Source organism: Watersipora subatra, chromosome 5 (assembly GCF_963576615.1).
Source record: "Watersipora subatra chromosome 5, tzWatSuba1.1, whole genome shotgun sequence".
Classification (NCBI taxonomy): Eukaryota; Metazoa; Bryozoa; class Gymnolaemata; order Cheilostomatida; family Watersiporidae; genus Watersipora; species Watersipora subatra.
Window position 1 is genome coordinate 54537120 of NC_088712.1, and position 20612 is coordinate 54557731.

Below are 20612 nucleotides of genomic sequence, written 5' to 3' on the forward strand. Positions count from 1 at the left end.
CGTGGCTTTGTGTAATATCGCCTGAAGGTAAGGGTACTTAAAAAGTTGGGAATGCTATTGAAATGTGGTGATGCTGTTGCATACCACCAAGCAGGTCATCACGCTGAAGAGATAAAATGATTTCTGTAAGCCATATCTCATTTTGCATTATTTTTGTCATACTATCAGCAATAACAATCGTTGTCATTGGGTTAAAATACAAAAGATGTGAGCATTGGTCAGCCATTTTCTTCCACTCGACGCAGACATACATGTATGTGTCTATTTACATAAATTAAACAAAGCTCAGGGAATATGCAGAAAGTATAAAACTGGACTAGCTATAAGAAAGTGAGTTGTTGGCAGGTCTGCAGAAGGAGCTATTGGTCGATCTATAAGAAGATGGGATCAACATAAAGCCGACTGTCTTAAGTGTTTCCAGCGATAATTCGGAGAATCCTGTTACTATTGTCTTACTCAGCGTGTGGAGTCTAACGCAGCTGTCATGCTGACATAACACTTTTTGATTATCTATGATGATCACGCCGCCCTACTCCAACCTCGTGCTAAACCTTTAGGTTACCTATAGGCATCGCTGTGACAATTGCGGTACAGAGGCTTAGAGCAGACCAGTAGCTTACACCAAAGGTAGCAAGCCAGGACAACTCGCTCAAACAGAGTAACCCTGTCTGTAGGTTGAGCTAATGTAGTGCTACGGAAAAGCTAAGGCTAAACTCATATAATGTAGTATTAGGTTTGGGTGAAGCTAGAACCAAGGCTAAGGTTGTTTGTGTATTTTGTTCTTTTAAAAATTTTAAACAAAAATTCTTAACTGTGTTAAATTATCAAGCACACAACTTTCACCATGATTGGCCACTTAATTATCTAATCAGAAAAATCTTCTGGCAGCAGGCTGTTTCTACCCGCATTTAAAATTTGCATTCACAAGTGCTATTGATGTTAAAAGCTGTAAAAGTGACTAACAACTAACATTGGACTGGGTTTGCATTTAAATCCAGTAGCGAAGATCTTGAGTTAGCTAGCTTGTGATTTTGTATATGCTCTGGGGTTGGGTTATCAGCGTATCATAATAAAAGTTATTAAAAACACTCCGGGCTCCTAATCCCTAATATGCTTTACCTCTGTGTCATCTGTTTTTCACAATGATGATCTTATCATTGTTTTTGAAGTGACTCTGCTTACAACTTAGCAACAACAGTTTAAGGAATTCTACTCGTTGGGGTCAGGCTCTCATCACACATGGTACGGTAACACATCTTAAAAACTCAAAAACATTTTTCCTTATCAAAAACATAGGTTGATGAAAACTCTTTCTAATTTTTAGAAATAATTATTTTGTCTTTCAACCTTTGCCATTATATAAGCCGTGTCTTTTCGTTTGGTGGAAGCTTCGAGGTTAGGAAAAAATATTTCCTTTAATGGGATTTGAACTCGAGACTTTCAGTCTGTTCAGACTTTCACCTTTGGAATGCCCGGAATAATTGTGCAGCTAGTTATTACACCTGATTGTTCTTATTATTATTATTAATAATTATTATTATTAATAATTATTATTATTATGGTTATTATTAGTTATTATTCTGACTGCCAGAAAAACTAGTTCCTTTAGAAGTTCTGGTACTGTTATAGTTCTGTACTAATCAAGTTTTAACAAAATGTGATGTCCATGTTTATTACAGAGCAGACAGCATTACACCCGTATGAGGGTCGGAACGGAAGTATGAAATGCTTAATAACAATGGAAAAGAATCAGCCCATCTGCTAGGCAGGTTGTTCTCACACTCGTCCCATGTCAGATGCGTTAATCAAGGAGTTAATCTTAGGTAATAGCTGTAGTCTATTATTACGTGAGCCTTATGCAAGCATAGCCCATTCTCCAACTTTATTAACTGTAAACATTGTGATGACAGTCTGGCCCAGTCGCCGATTCTGATCTTTTAATTATGTAACTTAAAAAGGCCTTGGGGTTTGTTGTTTTACGAGTTGATGATGGCTGTGGCAGGGGTTTAAATAGTCCATGACACTAGGCTAGGCGTTAGCTAACAAACTTGACAGTCAATTTGAGCAAAGTTGAGGCCATATAGTGTCTGAGGATTTAAACTGTGAGCTATACAAAGCCCTTGCCTCAGGCAAAAGTCGCTCTTGAGCACTTGGCATGCTAGATTTGTCGATAACTCGCTAGACGGATTCTGAATGCAGTGATATTGTAAATAGTAATAACGCAATTAACGTACAAATAATATGAAAAGATATCCAACAAATTTTAGGCCTCAAGAAAATCTCACAATGTTGAGTCATACCACTTATGACATCTATTATTGCGACTGTAACACGTGATGTTGCGGATTGTGAGAACCAGTACATATAACCATAGTAATAAGTGGGCACAACTTCAAAGTAGTCCATTAGGTTTCACCCCAATGCTCTGAAGGTAGAACCCATATATTATTAAGAATAACCTTTTTAAATTGCGAATAACCATAAAAAAGACAGAAGATTTGCAGTTAATATTTGTAACACACCTCATCACTCCAAAGTTATTGTTACTTGATTACACTAGTTCATGTGTTGTTCCAACCAAGTACTTGGTAGTGGGAACTTGCTGCGGTAATGCACATACATGTCAATGCATTAATGCATGAACACAAGAATACACTGATGCACAAACACATTAATGCATTAACATATGAATATATCGATGCATGATTAGATCAATGAACTAATATTTGAAACTGTCAAGAGATGAACATACCAATCCTGAAGATATCAATGCATTAATGGATGAACAATCAATGGGTCACAAGCTGGCATGCCAGATACTAAATGCAATACATGCAAGGATTGCATAGCTATCTATCAAAATTTTTATCAAAAGCAAGTATTTCTTGTATAACTGCATGTTCAACAAGTACCTCTAAAAGATGTACCTCCATCAGATAACTACGGCCTGCAAAGATTTATGTATGTATGATTTATGATTTTATGTATGATCAAATACATAAAATACACCGATTGAGTTTATATATTGAGTGTATTTTATTTCATTAATTAGTAGAAATATAAAATTACGCAAAATGAAGATATAGTTATAATATTGATTAAGTTAAACAAAATAAATGAAAGCTTAGTTCCTACTCGTTAAGGCATGATGAGGTCCACATGCGCAGCAGCACTGCAGCTAGTCGAGGCGTTGGGCAAGTGGAGGCCTTGTAGCTTTAGTTTTGCATGATTGCAGGTCTGACACAAAATGATAGAGCAAATGAACCAAAACATTAAGGGAAAGTGGACTACCCTCCTACCAAAACATTAAGGGAAAGTGGACTAGCATTTGGCAAGGCTTATAAAGCAGTTACTAGCTCATAAATAGAAAGATTATATTGAATTCCAGAAATTAGAGAGAATGTATTTGAGCTTGCTTGGACTTGCGTCTGCTAAACTCCTGCCTACCACATAAACCATTTTGCCAACAGGAAGTAGCAATCATCAAGTTAGAGCAGCTATAGTGTGACATGCAGAAGAATAGGTTTATAGCTAGTGAAACTATAACAAGTTTATTTATAAGTTGAAACAAAAAGGTTTGTTACCTGTACATGTGTAAAACAATAGAATTTGTTTCTTAACAGAAATTCTTCGTTACACTAGCACAGCTTTTCCTTTGATACTGCACACCACAGCCACACCCGCAAGCCCTCTTCATGCTGTGTCTGCTGCAGCTAGTCAACGCTGTATGTTCTATCTGGAGGCAGTTTGAAATGTCACTTAACCATTTTAGCTAAAATATCAACAAGCAATCTTTCTCTATACGAGCAGCTGCATAAGCATTTAGTATTTTGATTTTTTAACAACTCAACTTGACCCGATTGAAGCACATGTGATAATATACCGCAGAGATATGTCTGTGTTCATGACTGCACGCCTCGAATTGAGAGATATTGGGTCCACAAACAAACCTGCCCTGGGTTGTCAATATAAAAGTAAAAGGGGCCTAATTACAATAGATGAAACACAACTTGATTAGATCTCGTGCACAACAAAGCCTCTTGTCAGCTTCTTTTTCAATTTGTTTAGCTTCGGCAGGTGAATGCAAGTGTGTATGCTAGAGAGTTAGCTATGACAATAGCTGCCAAGCTATAGACACAACAATAAAAATAACAATAGGCTGAAACAACAATAAATTACTAGCAAAGGACGCAATTTTCAGAGTCAACTGTTACGACATAATGACAACCACCCAACTAGACTGCAAGAGTCATGGAAGAGCCGTTGAAAACAATATCAGCTTGTAGATTTTAAGATACTTGTATAGGTCGCTAGCATTTTGGGAGACCCGCTATGCTACCCCTATATATCAGCTATAGTAACTTGGAGGTCTTAAGCTATTGATGTTTATGGTGTATTCTAAACAAATAGATGATTACAGGAATGCGGTAATACAGGAACACTCAATCGCTTAGAGATAAAATTATTGTAAAAATAACTGAGTGTCGTTCATTCTAATTATAAAGAGGGTTTACAACAAACTGTCAGGTAAAAAGTTTAAATTTATAATTTGGTGTCGAGTCTACAAATATTAAACGGCCAACTGTTCAGGATAACTTGAAACAGCAGCTGGATTTACTCCTCAATTCTGTTATCAAAGATATTAACAAAAATGTCTCAGAAAATTAAAACAGGAAACTGCAGAAAAAGTTCTAAAAGATATTTGGGAGCTACAAATTCAATGGAGTCAAAATATAAATTTGACAGTGTTATTGACTAGTCAACCAATAAACTTGCCAAACAACTATTTGTTGAAGTGTCTGATACAGCAAAAGTTAGAAGCAGTTTGATCAGGTTTACTGCAGGTGTGATACGGAATCAGTGTTTAGCAAACATCGATGTAACGCACAGGGTATGCAGCTAAAAGAGAATACACATATTTAGCCCTAATTTGTTGTTTAGGAGTGATTATGAGATGCTGATATTTCTGGCCAAGCAATTCTTGTTGACACCATTTTTCCTGCCAAACAGATTTTAGTAAAGACTATTTTGGCATCTAGAAGGGTTTCTGCCCAGCGTATAAGAATTGTTGCCTACAATGTGTGAGACCCTTAGCTTACAAGCCTCCGCTCATATGTATATACGTATGTATATACATATGTACAACATACGTAAGAATATATGTACGTATATACATACGTCAGTATAGAGTTAGTCTGATTGTGGTGACTTGATGTAAAAAGTGCTCCTTGAAAAGGAGCAAAATTAAAACAATTATAGTGATTAAAATTTATTGCGCTACAATATTGTTTCGTATGATTTACAGTAAAATAAAAAGCACAGCTTCAATTATGAGCAAACCACAATCGTCAGGTGGTAAAACCATACTAAGTTAATGTAGTTGTACATATAAGCTACCAAAAGTCAAGCCTAATGGTATACGTAAGTATATATGTCTGTATATACAAATGTATATACATACGTATGTATATAAATATGTATATGCTATGTATATATGTACGAACATGTATGTATATGCTGAATATATATGTGCGAACATGTATGTATATGCTATGTATATATGTATGAACATGTATGTATATGCTATGTATATATGTACGAGCATGTATGTATATGCTATGTATATATGTGCGAACATGTATGTATATGCTATGTATATATGTACGAACATGTATGTATATGCTATGTATATATGTACGAATATGTATGTATATGCTATGTATATATGTACGAATATGTATGTATATGCTATGTATATATGTACAAACATGTATGAATAAGCTATGTATATATGTACGAGCATGTATGTATATGCTATGTATATATGTACGAACATGTATGTATATGCTATGTATATATGTACGAACATGTATGTATATGCTATGTATGTATGTACGAACATGTATGTATATGCTATGTATATATGTACGAACACGTATGTATATGCTATGTATATATGTACGAGCATGTATGTATATGCTATGTATATATGTACGAACATGTATGTATATGCTATGTATATATGTACGAACATGTATGTATATGCTATGTATATATGTACGAACATGTATGTATATGCTATGTATATATGTACGAACATGTATGTATATGCTATGTATATATGTACGAACATGTATGTATATGCTATGTATATATGTACGAACATGTATGTATATGCTATGTATATATGTACGAACATGTATGTATATGCTATGTATATATGTACGAAAATGTATGTATATGCTATGTATATATGTACGAACATGTATGTATATGCTATGTATATATGTACGAACATGTATGTATATGCTATGTATATATGTACGAACATGTATGTATATGCTAAATATATATGTGCGAACATGTATGTATATGCTAAATATATATGTACGAACATGTATGTATATACTATGTATATATGTACGAACATGTATGTATATGCTATGTATATATGTACGAACATGTATGTATAACTTTTATTGGCATTGGTAATCATCAACGATAGGATGTTTTTCATTTCATGCCGAAAAAAGGCAAAAAAGTTGAAGTCAGAAAAATTAGGAATTATTAGGTGAGGTGAGCAAACATGTTTTATGTTAGTAGTCTAATAGTATCTCACAAACTTTCCACGAACCAAACATGTCATAGATCCTATCAGATAGCGTTTCATCTATTGTAGCTAGCTGGCATTTACACTTTATGTTGACAACTCAGAGCAGGTTTGTGTGCGGAATGTTTGACAAGTAGTCGAGAGCATACATACATCTCTGTGGTAGATTATTATATGTATTTCAATCATATCAGGAAAATCTAAATATTACATGTAAATGCCTATGCAGCTGCTCATATAGAGAAAGATTGCTCGTTGATATTTTAGCTAAAATGTTAAAGTGACATTTTAAACTGCCTTCAGGTAAAATAAACTAACCGGTTGAGAATGCCCTGCTGTGTCTTCCTTTTGGCATCAGCTGCCTGAAACCTGGTACAAATAACGATAGCTCATCAATTTCTGGTTTTCCTAACACATGCAGCGAATGGCCCTTTAATTATATGCTAGAAACTTGGCGGTCAAGTGTGCCTTGAGAGATCGTCATATGTGCCAACAAAGCGAAGAGAATATGTGCACAATTCCAAAACTCTGGAAGGTGAATGACTGGTGCAAGTCATAACATGATGGGTTGGGAAGACAAATGTTACGAATTTGAACCCTGTATGATGCAATTTTTTTTTCAATTTCTATTTGTGGCGTCAGACAGTCAGATGGATGAACGAAGTAGTTTATATAATTTTCACTTTTATAGCGAAAATTATATAAACTGCTTCAAAGTTTACTTGCTGCTTCATCAGTAATACGTGCAGAGATTTTGGGTTTAAAAAAAAATCTAATGTCATCCTGATGGTATCAAAAGGGCCAATAATTAGATGACAGCACTTGAATGCTGCTAGCAAAACAAAAGGCGACACCAACCTCATAAGATCGTTAGATAAAACCTTGGAATCAGCTAACAATTTCAGATGGAAATATTTCCCAACTTGGTTCTTTTTTGTTAGAAACATATTCTTACCAACAGCTCTTTTGACATTCAGAAGGCTTTTGACAGAGTTCTTACCGTTTCAAAGTGGCATAACGCCAAAGAACCTGCAGGAGCGTGGCACGAGCTACCGCAACTTAGCGTATTGCGTGCAGCCGTTTTGTCAGTGCACATTCTTTTCAACCTTAATTTAAAACCTTAGCTAATCAACTGGTCTAGTTAACAACTTGATCCTTACAGGTTACGCGGCGGCCTTAGATTAGCCCACCTACATCTGCCGCTGTCTGCGTGCCTGGTGAGTTGCTAGGCTGTTCCGTATTATTATTATTGTTTGTAGGTAAAGTATGCCAATACAGCCATATTATATTTAGGCCTCAGCAAAGGTCGAACGAGTAGCAGAATTTGTAGATGAATAAAAATAATAATAACTCAGTGCACGGATAGTAAATGAATAAAGGTTGGAATTTGTTTCAAACAAAACAGGCTTCAGCAGTACAATAAAAATTAGAAGTGGACGGATTTAGATTGCAATGGCACTGCAGCTATAAAGATTTTTGGCCATAAAAACATTCGTTGTTTCTAATATGAGCATTACGGTATTTATTCATAGAGTTAGGCAGAAGTACGATGCCGTGTCACATCGGAAGGCTAAAATTTTGATGGGTTTCCTACAAGGTAGAAGATAACTCCTCCCTTAGTCCGTAACGGAAATACTAACATCGCTTGTTTCCACAGAATCGAAAAGAGTAGTCTCCAAAAGAGCACTGCTTGACGATTTAACTCCGCCCACATCTGAGACAAAGCTGGCTCGATTCGAGATTGGAGGAAGTGGCTCTTTGGTGTTAAGAGTGACCTTCCTTGGTGCTTTGGGAGAAGCTAAATAAGGAAAATAGAAATTATTGGCCAATGACATAAACATCACCAACTGATTTATCCACCTTCTATTAGTTGTCCATATGCAGAGCAAACTCAAATTTGAAAGGTTCCTGGGAAATTTATTATCAAATGGCTCAAGCAAGGCATAATCTATTCAAATAAGCCTACAGATATATGGGTACACATTCTATGTACAACAGATATATGGGTGCACATTCCATCTACTACAGACATATGAGTACACACTCCATGTACAACAAATATATGGGTACACATTCCATGTACAACAGATATATGGGTACACATTCCATCTACTACAGATATATGAGTACACATTCCATGTACAACAGATATATGGGTACATATTTCATGTACAACAGATTTATGGGTCTAGATTCTATTTATTTTGTACATACTCAAAATAATTAATAGAACTCTAAAATTAAATAATCTAAACTAGAATGCCGGAATGATACGGTATATCAATGACGAGTAGTATTGACATGTACCAGCGCTACGGAGTCGAGCATTGTCCTAGCCCTAAACTAGTTTCTGCGCTGAATAGCCGATGAGGCAATGACTAGAGACAAAACAGAGTTAATCATCAGCTAACATCACCCAAAGCTAAAAGGAGAACAATGCTCAGAGGAGAATGCTACAATGAACACGCTTAATATTATAGTGCAGGACGCAAGGCACTGGAGGGCACCTGGTAACACCTGGCTAATGGGAGGGCCGCCTGCATGAGTCAAAGAGGGAAGGTCTATAGTTGACAGCGACCGGAGGTTATAGGACACACGGTGAAACGAAAATGTTCAAAGTACTCGGTGCCAGTCGGGTTTTGTTCATGCTGACTTGAGTCATCAGCTTACATTTTCTTTTATGACCCAATTATTGATTATTAATTATTATTATTGTTATTATAAAGTGGTGCATCCGCCTAGAGGTCCGGAGTACCTGACCTTTGAACAACAGGCTAGGGTTTAATTCCCAAGAAGGCCACTAATGGTCAGAAAAAAGGTGGCAGACCATAAATTATTCTCTCTCTATCCAATCACCATTACAGAGCAGTCACCTGTGACTACCACTAAAATCTGCTTTAGACAAATAAGGTTAGGATTAATTCAATTGGATGCTATTACATGTATAGCCTAATTTTTAGTCCAAAACATCAAACAATTTCAAAAATAATTAAATGAAAAAAGGCATTCAAAACTGTCGTTTTTAAAGGCAATGACAGTGGCAAACAGGCAAACAATTGTACATGTAGCTAGAGTAAAGCTTTTAGAATGGACAGAACAAAAACACAGCTATACTAAAAACGACCCGCTTGTAAAACTGGATTACAGTGTTATTCACCGATGGCTGAAACATATTCATGACAGCAAACAAACCTCTCAACTCATACACATCAGACTCTGACAAAGCATACTCTCACACGTATCAACCGCCTTTTCCTGTCATGATTAACTGTTAAACTAATAAAATATTAATTATCTTAATTTAGTTATCTAAATTGAAATTTGTATGAGATGGTCACATGGCCTAGGAGTAAACTCTGTTGTGAGCTGCTTGACGACAATAATAAGGAATAAAAACATATGCAATAAAACCTCTAATTGAACGGCACCTCTATTTGACCGCCACTATGGGTAAAGGGTTGAAATTTGGAGCGCCATGGCATTCAAATAGAGGTTTTACGATATGTACATGTAAATAGAAACAACCCAGTGAGATATTTAGTGCATAAGAAAATATATGGAGTGGAACCTTAATAAGAGATGTGAAAATCTTATGAAATCGTCTCTACAAGTGAGTCACTACTCTTCCAGAGCTTCAAACAATAAAAAATAGCAAGTTTTTTAACGATAGCTTAATTTAATACTAGCGACTAGGTGGACTCCAAAACTTATTTGATGACAGCAGGTCATGCAGTAGCCAGTTGATTTGATGACAGCAGGTCATGCAGTAGCCAGTTGACTTGATGACAGCAGGTCATGCAGTAGCCAATTAATTTGACAACTGAGATGAAGAGATGATAAGACAACTCCAAGTGAAGTTTATACAGCTGCGTACGAACACTGACTGAAGTTATAAAATACACAGAAATACTCTAGCAACGGAATGTTAGAAAATAGAACATAAAACAACATATTGATGAAAAACTGAACAAGTTTCCTACAGAAAATTCACCTAGAGGTTGTGAGCTAAAATGTTCGCAGACGTCAATAAAAAAGCTACAAGGATAAAACCATGTTGTAAATAAAGAACAGTTTAGAGGTTTCCTTGCAACCGTTTATCCAGGAGCAGATGTATAACATATGCACGCGCAAGTGAAGTGATACGCTATTGATTGATTGTGTTCGGCAGCTTCTATTTTTAGCCCCAATGTATTGTACTCCAGGTCAGTGGGCAGTGAGTAAGTACTACACAAAGGCCACACCTCCCTTTATCTCTCCAAGTTCACACCCGCTGTTTCTTCTACTTGTTATGAATTAAAAAGTGATAAACATCATCTCTCTTTAACATATTGGATTGATATACTCATATATCACAGTTCACAATTATATTGGTCCGACATTATAACCCTTACTATAATAAGAGCTGTGTCTGTGAGCCTGTCCAAAGCCATGATAACAGTGTTTGCGAAAAGACTTTGCCTCACTCAAAAATGGAGCTCACATACTCCAATTTTCAATCCTGCACTCTAACCATTACCCCACCCAGTCACCCACCCAGCCACCCACCCAGCCACCTACCCACCCAGCCACCCTCCCACACCACACATTAATTATGTACTGATAATGATTACTACATTACAATCTCTCCTGTTGCACAGGGCTGCCAAACGTAATAGTATATTATGGCGGAATATAATTGATAACAAATTTAGATGTATGCTGACAACAAAACCTTTCACATGAATGGTTTTGAAGATACATAGTTGTATTTGATATTGAAGATGGGCTTGCACAAAATTTTAGTAGATTTTATCAGAAAATATCGGCATTTTTTTAATATTTGCAATTTTTTTGATGTTTGAGGTGATCTGAGTGCCAGAATGACGCAAGATTGAAATCGACAAAACTTCATCGCGATTAAAATGCTCAAAACAAGTAAAGTGCAATTATTGCGACTATAGCTGAAAAGAGACAGACAGAATATAGAGGCGTGATGGTGTCACCTGAACTCAGTAGCCGATATTAGCCACAGCAACGATAGCAACTAGTGATGGCATTTGGCACGTATTTTTCTTTTGAGCGTTTTAACTTTGATCAAGTTGAGTTGATTTTAATTTTAAAACATCGTGGCAGTCTGATCACCTCAAACATCAACAATAATCACAAATAATAGAAAAATATCGATACTTTGTGATAAAATCTATTAAAGTTTTGTGTAAGTTAATCTTTAAAGGGGAATAACTTATATTCTGATTAAATAGTTATAAAAACATAAACCATAAGTTAATCTTTAAAGGGGAATAACTTATATTCTGATTAAATAGTTATAAAAACATAAACCATAAGTTAATCTTTAAAGGGGAATAACTTATATTCTGATTAAATAGTTATAAAAACATAAACCATAAGTTAATCTTTAAAGGGGAATAACTTATATTCTGATTAAATAGTTATAAAAACATAAACCATAAGTTAATCTTTAAAGGGGAATAACTTATATTCTGATTAAATAGTTATAAAAACATAAACCATAAGTTAATCTTTAAAGGGGAATAACTTATATTCTGATTAAATAGTTATAAAAACATAAACCATAAGTTAATCTTTAAAGGGGAATAACTTATATTCTGATTAAATAGTTATAAAAACATAAACCATAAGTTCATCTTTAAAGGGGAATAACTTATATTCTGATTAAATAGTTATAAAAACATAAACCATAAGTTCATCTTTAAAGGGGAATAACTTATATTCTGATTAAATAGTTATAAAAACATAAACCATAAGTTCATCTTTAAAGGGGAATAACTTATATTCTGATTAAATAGTTATAAAAACATAAACCATAAGTTCATCTTTAAAGGGGAATAACTTATATTCTGATTAAATAGTTATAAAAACATAAACCATAAGTTAATCTTTAAAGGGGAATAACTTATATTCTGATTAAATAGTTATAAAAACATAAACCTGCATGAGCTGATAGCGCCACTCCACAACAAAAAATTATAAAACTTGTGATTAGATTTTAAAGATGTTTTTAGAAATGAAGATATGCTGCATTAAAAATTGTTTTTATTGGTACTATACCCAGTTATGGTTGAACACAAATTATTTAAAAAAAAATCCAACTAAATTCCTGTGTACATGTTGCTATAGCAAATAGGACATTTGGGTTTCACAAATGGTGTCAGAAGACGCTCAGGGTGTTGGTACTAACAGAGTTATGGTAAGTTACGTTAGCTTTAATATAACAGAACATTTTTATTTAATACTAGGTGAATGCCCGGCGATGCACGGGTAATAAAAGTCTTTGCACAGAAAAATTATTTTTATTTAACATATAACAACAACTACCCTTCTAACTTTCAAAATTCATATCATGAGGAGAATGTTTTGTGCAGGCCAAATAAATTGAAAACAAAATAAAACAGCTATAAAAGTGTTTAAAAATAAATGTGAAATAATTAGCAAGCAATAGCTAAATTAAGTCTGTTTTGCTACGATTACAATAAAAGATGATTTGGCAATGATAAAATTAATACAAACTGAGAAAACAAAATAAAAATCCTGAATATGTTGAATTATTAATAACAATCCCGGCGTAAAAGTGTGTGTGTGTATAAAAAAGATTACTGTTTCACCAGAAGATATCCATCAAAAATTTGAATACGACGATACTGGTACCTCTCGGTACCGATACAAATGTAAAAATGAGACTGTCTTTGTCTGGTACTTTGTCTGGCCAAACAAAAAGAGAATGTAGAAGTTATTCCTACTCCAGATAATATAATTGTTGGCTTGAAAAGCATTAGCCTTGACCATGATTTAGCAATTGAACCTTACGAGAAATCGGAAATAGAAGTTCGCGAAAACACTAATAAGCATCACATTTCATAGAGTTAATAAAGTTTCAATTACAAGAGTGCAATTGAGAAAAGGGTATATAGTATATGATAAAAGTTTCGCAGTGCTATGGAATGTATAGCTCAGCGGTTAAATTAAAAAGTTAAAAATTTTAAAACTTGCAGTTACTATCACCCGTTAATTCAATTCCGGCATGCAGCGAGCATGTAATTCCAAGACTTTAATAGCTATAGCTGGACAGACATCCAAAAAGACGACAACCAACTTTGAGATTTATATAAATTATATATATATATATGATATATTATGTATAAAATATAAATTAGATATACTGATATTAGTTGTCTAATATAAGTCAGTTGAGCTAATAATGAAAAGGCACTAGATATCTTTCAAACATTCCTGAACAGCGAGCTTGGCTCTAGCCTTCGGTATTGTCTAAGCAGACCAAGTATCTTTTATTTATCACTCTCTTCAGTGATGAGCTGATCTTTCCTTGTATTATTCAGGTGTTAAAATTCTGCTTATTTATGGAAGCTTTGTGTGCTTGTTACCACAAACCAGCTAGTTGACTATAATTGCTAGCCCAAATGAATGGATTATTCAGTCATGTTAGCGGGAGAAGAATATTCTAAAAAATTGAAAGCAATGAACAGGGTCATAAACTTAGAGCAGACAGGTTTGAGTTGGCAAAAATCCTGACGTTACCCTGACTTGAACTTCAAAAACCACATAAATGCGGTAAATAGTCTTACGTAGTGAAGACACTTCTACTTGAATGTATAAAATTCTAAATAGATGGCGCAAGCTAATACCAATTTATAACAAACCACATATTTTCAGTTAACTTATCCGTATGACAGTAAGACTGGTAAGTGGCAATGCCTAGCAGGTGCTTAAGTGGCATGTCACAGAAAATATTTGTATTTTCTCATAATCATAATTTTAACACAAATCTGAGCATTCTAATGATCTCCACTTGCAGTCCACATTTCCGTAAAGCTAAACAAAGGACTATCTTGAACTTCACTCCAGTGATGTTATAAACATGCAGCGGAGATTTTACTCCTATCTAAAAATTAATATGTGGCTTAGGTAACAGCTTGAGGCAATAAAACTTATAATTTCCCTTGCTAAAATAATAATAACTAACATAAAAAACCAGACAGACCCAAAATAATTGGTGCTGCTTTTTAAAGCTCTAGTGATTTCACAAACCACTCGCAGACAGCACCAAGTTATTCTAACATCTGCTGCTTCCAAAAAATTAGTAGCCCTTCACTTAGTGAAGACTCAGAGGGGGGGGGGGTGGATGTTTCCACCCTCAATTATCTTTCTCTTGCAGCCAGTCATTTTGACAATAGTCATTTCTTGTGGTTTAAGCTTTATCACTGACTTCCATGCAGATCTGTTTTCCGCCATTCCACTGGGTGCAGGAGTCGGAGCACCACAGAGCGAACCTTTTTAGACCAAACGACGTTTGAGTCGGTATGATTATTATTTATTTCTGCAATTTCCATAAAACTAAAAGAAAAAGGTACTAAGGAACACGAGCTTTAGCGTTACTTGAGTACCTCTCTGGGCAGTACAGATTTGGAGTACAGTGCAGTTACTGGAGTACCTCTCTGGGCGGTACAGAGATGTAATCCAGCGAGCAGGAACAGGTCCAGATATGCTGGTACATGTGGTCTGCTGGTCTGAGGCAACTAGCCAGAAAATAAGTATATTTTACCCAACCTTTGACCTGAGAAGGAAGTCAACTTCCTGAAAAGTCTAACTAGACTCTTTGCTAGGGATTTCACTTTGTTCCCACAGGATGCCCAGACTCAATCCAGCTGAGAGCTGGTGTCGCCAGTTTAGTCGCTGGCAATTCGACCTATGATGCATGTTGTATCAGTCTTCATGGGTAACCAATAGAAAATAAAAGTACTTGCCCTGACCCTCCATTATATAAAAACTCCATTCACACTCCTTTTAACATCATAAACTACATACCTTTGCTTAGGTTCTCTGTCAACTTAGCTGACATTGACTCAAGATCAGTGAGACTTGATTGATTCCGAGGAGGGGTGATCACACCATAACTGAAGTAAAAACGGGCTAAGTATTAACTAGATGTAAGATACATATAAATGTTATGACATTTATTATTGTCTTTTTATAATAATTAGTGAAACAAGTAATATTTTGAAACCTTTAAAAATGTAATCAATACAGCAAATTTTCTAAGAAATTTATAATGAACACTTGATAAAAAAACGACGAATCTTCACTATCATAAAATATCATTATCCGTGTCCGTCTGTCTGTTCGTATATCTGTCTGTCCATTTGTCCGAAGCCACAGTTGGAGGGTGGAAAAAGATTACATCATACCGGATTTAAACCCGCAAGATTTAATTAATTACTCGTACGCAGGCAGTCTTGTGTGCTGTGAGATCATCATGTGTAATAAGTACGGGCGCAAGTATTCTGTGATGTCACAAGGTGGTTGAGTGGTGCGGTTGGCAGGAACAGATAACTGAATAAAATAAGAAGAACGGGATAACTGAGTTCAATTCCTGTGTGATGAAATTTTCTTTCTGAAAGGTCTTAGCGTGGCTTTGGACAGACAGACACGGCTCTTATTATAGTAAAGATTGTGCATATACTCATTTTCTGTTGACACGCCTGATGGTCTCTCCCTGTGCACACGAGTGTCGGTGAGAGTGTCAATTTTAAAAAAGTGATTAATATGTCCGGTTCAATGCAGTTGCTATTGATGTTTACAGTGTCAAAAACATTCGAATAAAGAGTGAGCTCTTAGATTAACTACCACTTGCGGAGACTGAGTTCTTCAGTGAGACAAAATATAAATCAAAATTTTTAGCAATTTAATTAAATCTTAAAATATTATAAGAGTTCAATAAAATTTAAAATGACAAAAATTCCAAGTTTCAAACGACTTCTAGTATTCCAAGTAAATTTTATATAGTACAATCTTGCGGATACATACTAACTAGATAAGATACTATACTAATTATTAACAGCATGTGGATAAATGTGGTTCCAACTGGGTTTCAGTAGGACTATTGAATATAAAGCATTCATTCAGATAACTAAAGTCACAACTCACTTATCTATTTTCCGCTGATGCTCAAGGAAATGCTGACTCGGCTGTGATGCCTTTGACGTTTTCCTTCTTCCAGCAGTATTTGTTCCTGAATCTACCTGCTTTTTTTCAGCTAAGAAGTGAAAATTCAGTAAGATTTAGTTGATCATCAACCCTGACAGAAAACTGAAGACACATCTGATCATAGAAATGGAAGCAATTGCTTTAGGTTATTGTAAAAGTGTTGGTGATTAGCTGATAAATAACACTCAAAGTTGTCTATGTTCAAATGGAATAAAAACGCTATAACATTGCAAAAACTTTTGTAGCTGTAAAAATATTTTAGCAAAATAATTAATATTCTTCAATCCTGACTGTTTGCTTTTATTCGGCTCTCAACGGCAGGTTATAAATGACAGCAAAATTTTATAGCCAAAATCAGCCTGCTGTCTTACTATATATTCTTGAGGGCAACCCATGAAGCATGCAGTAGTGCTGACCTAGCTGAAAATGGCAGCAACAAAAACCTTGACATCGTCAGATGCAGTAACTTTCACAAGCCAGCTCAACAGTATGCCTAAATTCTCATCACCTCACTTTAACCTTGACCTATGATAACCCTACCGTTAAACTTTACAACGAATGGGGTAAAATCTGAACTGGGTAAGTTTTTGTCTCAAAATACGAAGTAATTCCAACATAAGATGTCTAGAAGTCCGCAAAAAATCACTTTTGTAAATAAAAGTCAAAAAGCTGAAAGAAAGAAAAATAAACAAACTTGAAAATAATAAAAAATATACAACATAAATTAATTTAAACTACATTTAGTCTAATAGAGGAAGCTATACCATATATTTCCATCACTCACTCTACCAGTGAACCTGGTCAGCGCTGACCCTGTTAACACATTTTCAAAACAAAGTAAAGCCGCCAACTTCTTTTTATTCAATATCATTTTTATTATTTATTAATATAGTTTTGTGCAAATAATGAAAGTCTTTCAATTTATTTTTTTCATATAGTTTACTTATTGTACTTGTTTTAATGATATAATATATATTATATGATATATAGTATATAATGATACATGTTATTACTTTAACTACTAGTCATAACTTATGGATTCTAAAATGAGGTACAAAATACAAAGTATCCTTATGAAAATGTTTGCTCCAACACGCAATGGTTCTGATATCTGAACTAAAGATGGGAATGAATTCACTTCAAATATCAAGGTTTCAAAGAACTAGTGTTTCATGACAGAACAGCAAGTAAATTCAATTAAAGAGATGTTTGATTAAATGCTGCACAATACTCAAAATTACTGCTATCTTACAGCCTCCACAAACCTTTGGGTCGTCTTTCAGCGATCGAGTCAAGAAACGCTGACAGGCTTTCGAGCTCTGAGTTCATATCGGTGCTCACGTGCTCAACTACATCTGACCGCTTGGAAGAGATCTTTAACACGTCTGCAAGCTTCTGCAGCACGTCTAGATCTCGTTCCGTCATCTCCTGTTCAAGGATGCTGTCCTCTTTCCACGCGGTCACTAGCAGACCTGTGGGATTAATCACAGTTGTTTAGTGCACTTTATAAATGCTTAAAACTGTTGGTATAATGTAAAAACATTTTGACTAAGGGGGCATAACTCAAAACTACAAACTGCAATATGTTTCAGAGCGTGCTAAGACATGCTGTTCTAGATTTGACCTGTTAATGTGTCCTGCTACACACTATAACCACATGATATGACTGCTAGTTTTACATACTATTAAATTCTATAACTACTGTCAATATGTACTAATATATACTACGACCGCTACTAATGTATAGTGTAGTACTGTATATTATGATAGGTCAAAGATATACAAACTTTTAAGAAAGACATACTTTGTCTCTAACTACCATATGCTAGAGATATACTAACTTTTAAGGAAGGCGTACTCTGCCCGTAACTTTTCGATATCTTCTTCACAAGTGACCAGGTCTCTCTCAAGTAGAACCAGATCTGCCTCCATACCATCATTACTCTCCGTAAACCTTTCATTCTCCTGGGTAAGTATCATGGTAAGGTAAGTATCATGCGCCATTATTTAATACATTTCTTCGTATCATTATGTTAGTAGCGACTTCCAAATTCAGCTGCTCTATTGAGAGTACAACATTACTATTTGATATACCAGCAGAGACATGATAACACCATTGATATAGCATACAGGGTGCTATAGAATGCGTATGAATTTAAACAGACACAATACCGGTTGGATGCATAAGTGATGGTTACTAACGAAAACCTTCCCAGGAATTTTTAAATACAGACAGATAAGCATTTCTTGATAAACCAACCAGATATCATTTTGGGAAAAAAGGGAACAATTGAGTGACTTTAATAGCTGACTATAATAAAAATGCGAGAGACACTAAATTGCTGCGTCTTTCGGATTTAGACCATAACTTTGAGGTCCTGTGTACCACACTGGCAACGTAGGCACGTTAAAGATCCACCTCTGTCCTTCGCACATTGGGCAAGGGAAATGGCTACCTGGCTCTGTCAGACTGGACATGTTGCAAAATGCATCCCTTCGAGTTAATCTGACAGTTCCCGAAGAAGCCCTTGATAAGTGTTAGGACCACCCAAGGTAGCTTATAAAAAAACTAGTCCTGGCGGTGTGTTTCTCTAGAGAACATGAGAACACTACCAAGAATTGTCGCAACATGACAGAAGCATGCCATTACTTACTTATAATAGAAACAGCAAAATGACAAATTGGAGAAAAATGTTGAAGTAAAAGAAGGGATGAAAAAAACTGGGATAAATTTTCCGTATCATAAACGTACTTGAGACATTAATGTTGGGCAAAGTACCCTTAACAAAACATTGATTACAGAAAGCTTTAGAAAAAAGAGATATGATGTTGTGGTGAAAGGTAAAGCTTTTAAATCTCTAATAGGAGACTCGAATTTCCACATTACTTGGGTTCACAAGCATTAGATTGTAATTTTTAAACAGTCTGTAATTCTTTTGTTTTCACCACAGGTCAGGCAGTTGCCTAACTAGTTTTTTAAGTGAAAAACCTATAAAAACTGGTACCCGCGAGTGACCTTCTATAAGACAAGAACTAACTAAATCACACATTGACTCATTTATACAAAGGAGCTCTAGTAAACCTCCTTCACCCTCCTACTAAATGTCTCTTACATCGGCTATCGTCTGCAGCTTAGTCCCAACTACATAGACTTGTCTCTCGAGCTCTTCAGCTTCCTGTAGCTGCACTTTCATAGAGCTGAGCAGTGTCTGCCTGTGCACCTCAAGCTCCTTCGTTATTTCACCCTATGAGAGGACAACTACCAATCAGTAAGCTCACTTCATGCAACATTTTCCATTTTCATGTATTAATGAATAATTATAAAAAATTAATAAAGAGATCATTGAGGTTCTAAAAGGAAATATCATCCACGTAATTGATACTGTGTTGACATATATATTAATAGTATGTCTTAGCTTCTTACAATCTATATATACAGTCAAACATGGATAACTCGCCCACGGATAGCTCGAACACATGGTTAACTCGAACGGTTTCTTTGGTCCATTCCCACGCAATGATAAATTGCTATAGATAACTCGACCTCAACTCTGTTAACTCGAACAGTTTTTTGCCCAACGGCTACCGAGACGGTTGTTACTTGTTATCGCTTCAGAAAATCAGTTTATTCCAAGTCATAGAGGTAAACCTCAACTTTTCGTAAATCATAGGCGTCGTTATTACCACCGTCGGCAAAATATTTTTGTCAACGACTTTTCTAAAGGTTTGGTGAATTTTGATTTTTACCAAACATCCGCTTAGCGATCGCCTTTCGGAAGCATAGAAAAGTGAGGTGACCTTCGCATAAACTTCAAGAAAAATCGGCAAAATTGATCTCGGTTAAAACGCTCAAAAGAAAAAGATGTCTTTTCTTCTGAGCATTTCAACAACGATCAAGTTTTGCCAATTTTAATCTAAAAAACGTCCTGGCAATAACATCACCTCAAACAACAAAACAATCTCAAGTGATAGAAAAATCTCC

At 35.4% G+C, this 20612-nt stretch overlaps 1 protein-coding gene across 1 annotated transcript in view; it reads right to left on the reverse strand.

Annotated features, from left to right (window-relative positions):
- Positions 1 to 7908: 7908 nt before the first annotated feature.
- The window catches only part of LOC137396525 (coiled-coil domain-containing protein 175-like), a 37020-nt gene continuing 24316 nt past the window's right edge, over positions 7909 to 20612 (reverse strand). The window contains exons 17-22 of the mRNA XM_068082835.1: positions 19744 to 19875; positions 18472 to 18595; positions 17896 to 18102; positions 16571 to 16679; positions 15452 to 15540; positions 7909 to 8408 (exon numbers count right to left, since the gene is read on the reverse strand). Coding sequence (XP_067938936.1) covers positions 8227 to 8408; positions 15452 to 15540; positions 16571 to 16679; positions 17896 to 18102; positions 18472 to 18595; positions 19744 to 19875 — 843 coding nt within the window. The 3' untranslated portion in view covers positions 7909 to 8226. The remainder of the gene's footprint in view (positions 8409 to 15451; positions 15541 to 16570; positions 16680 to 17895; positions 18103 to 18471; positions 18596 to 19743; positions 19876 to 20612) is intronic.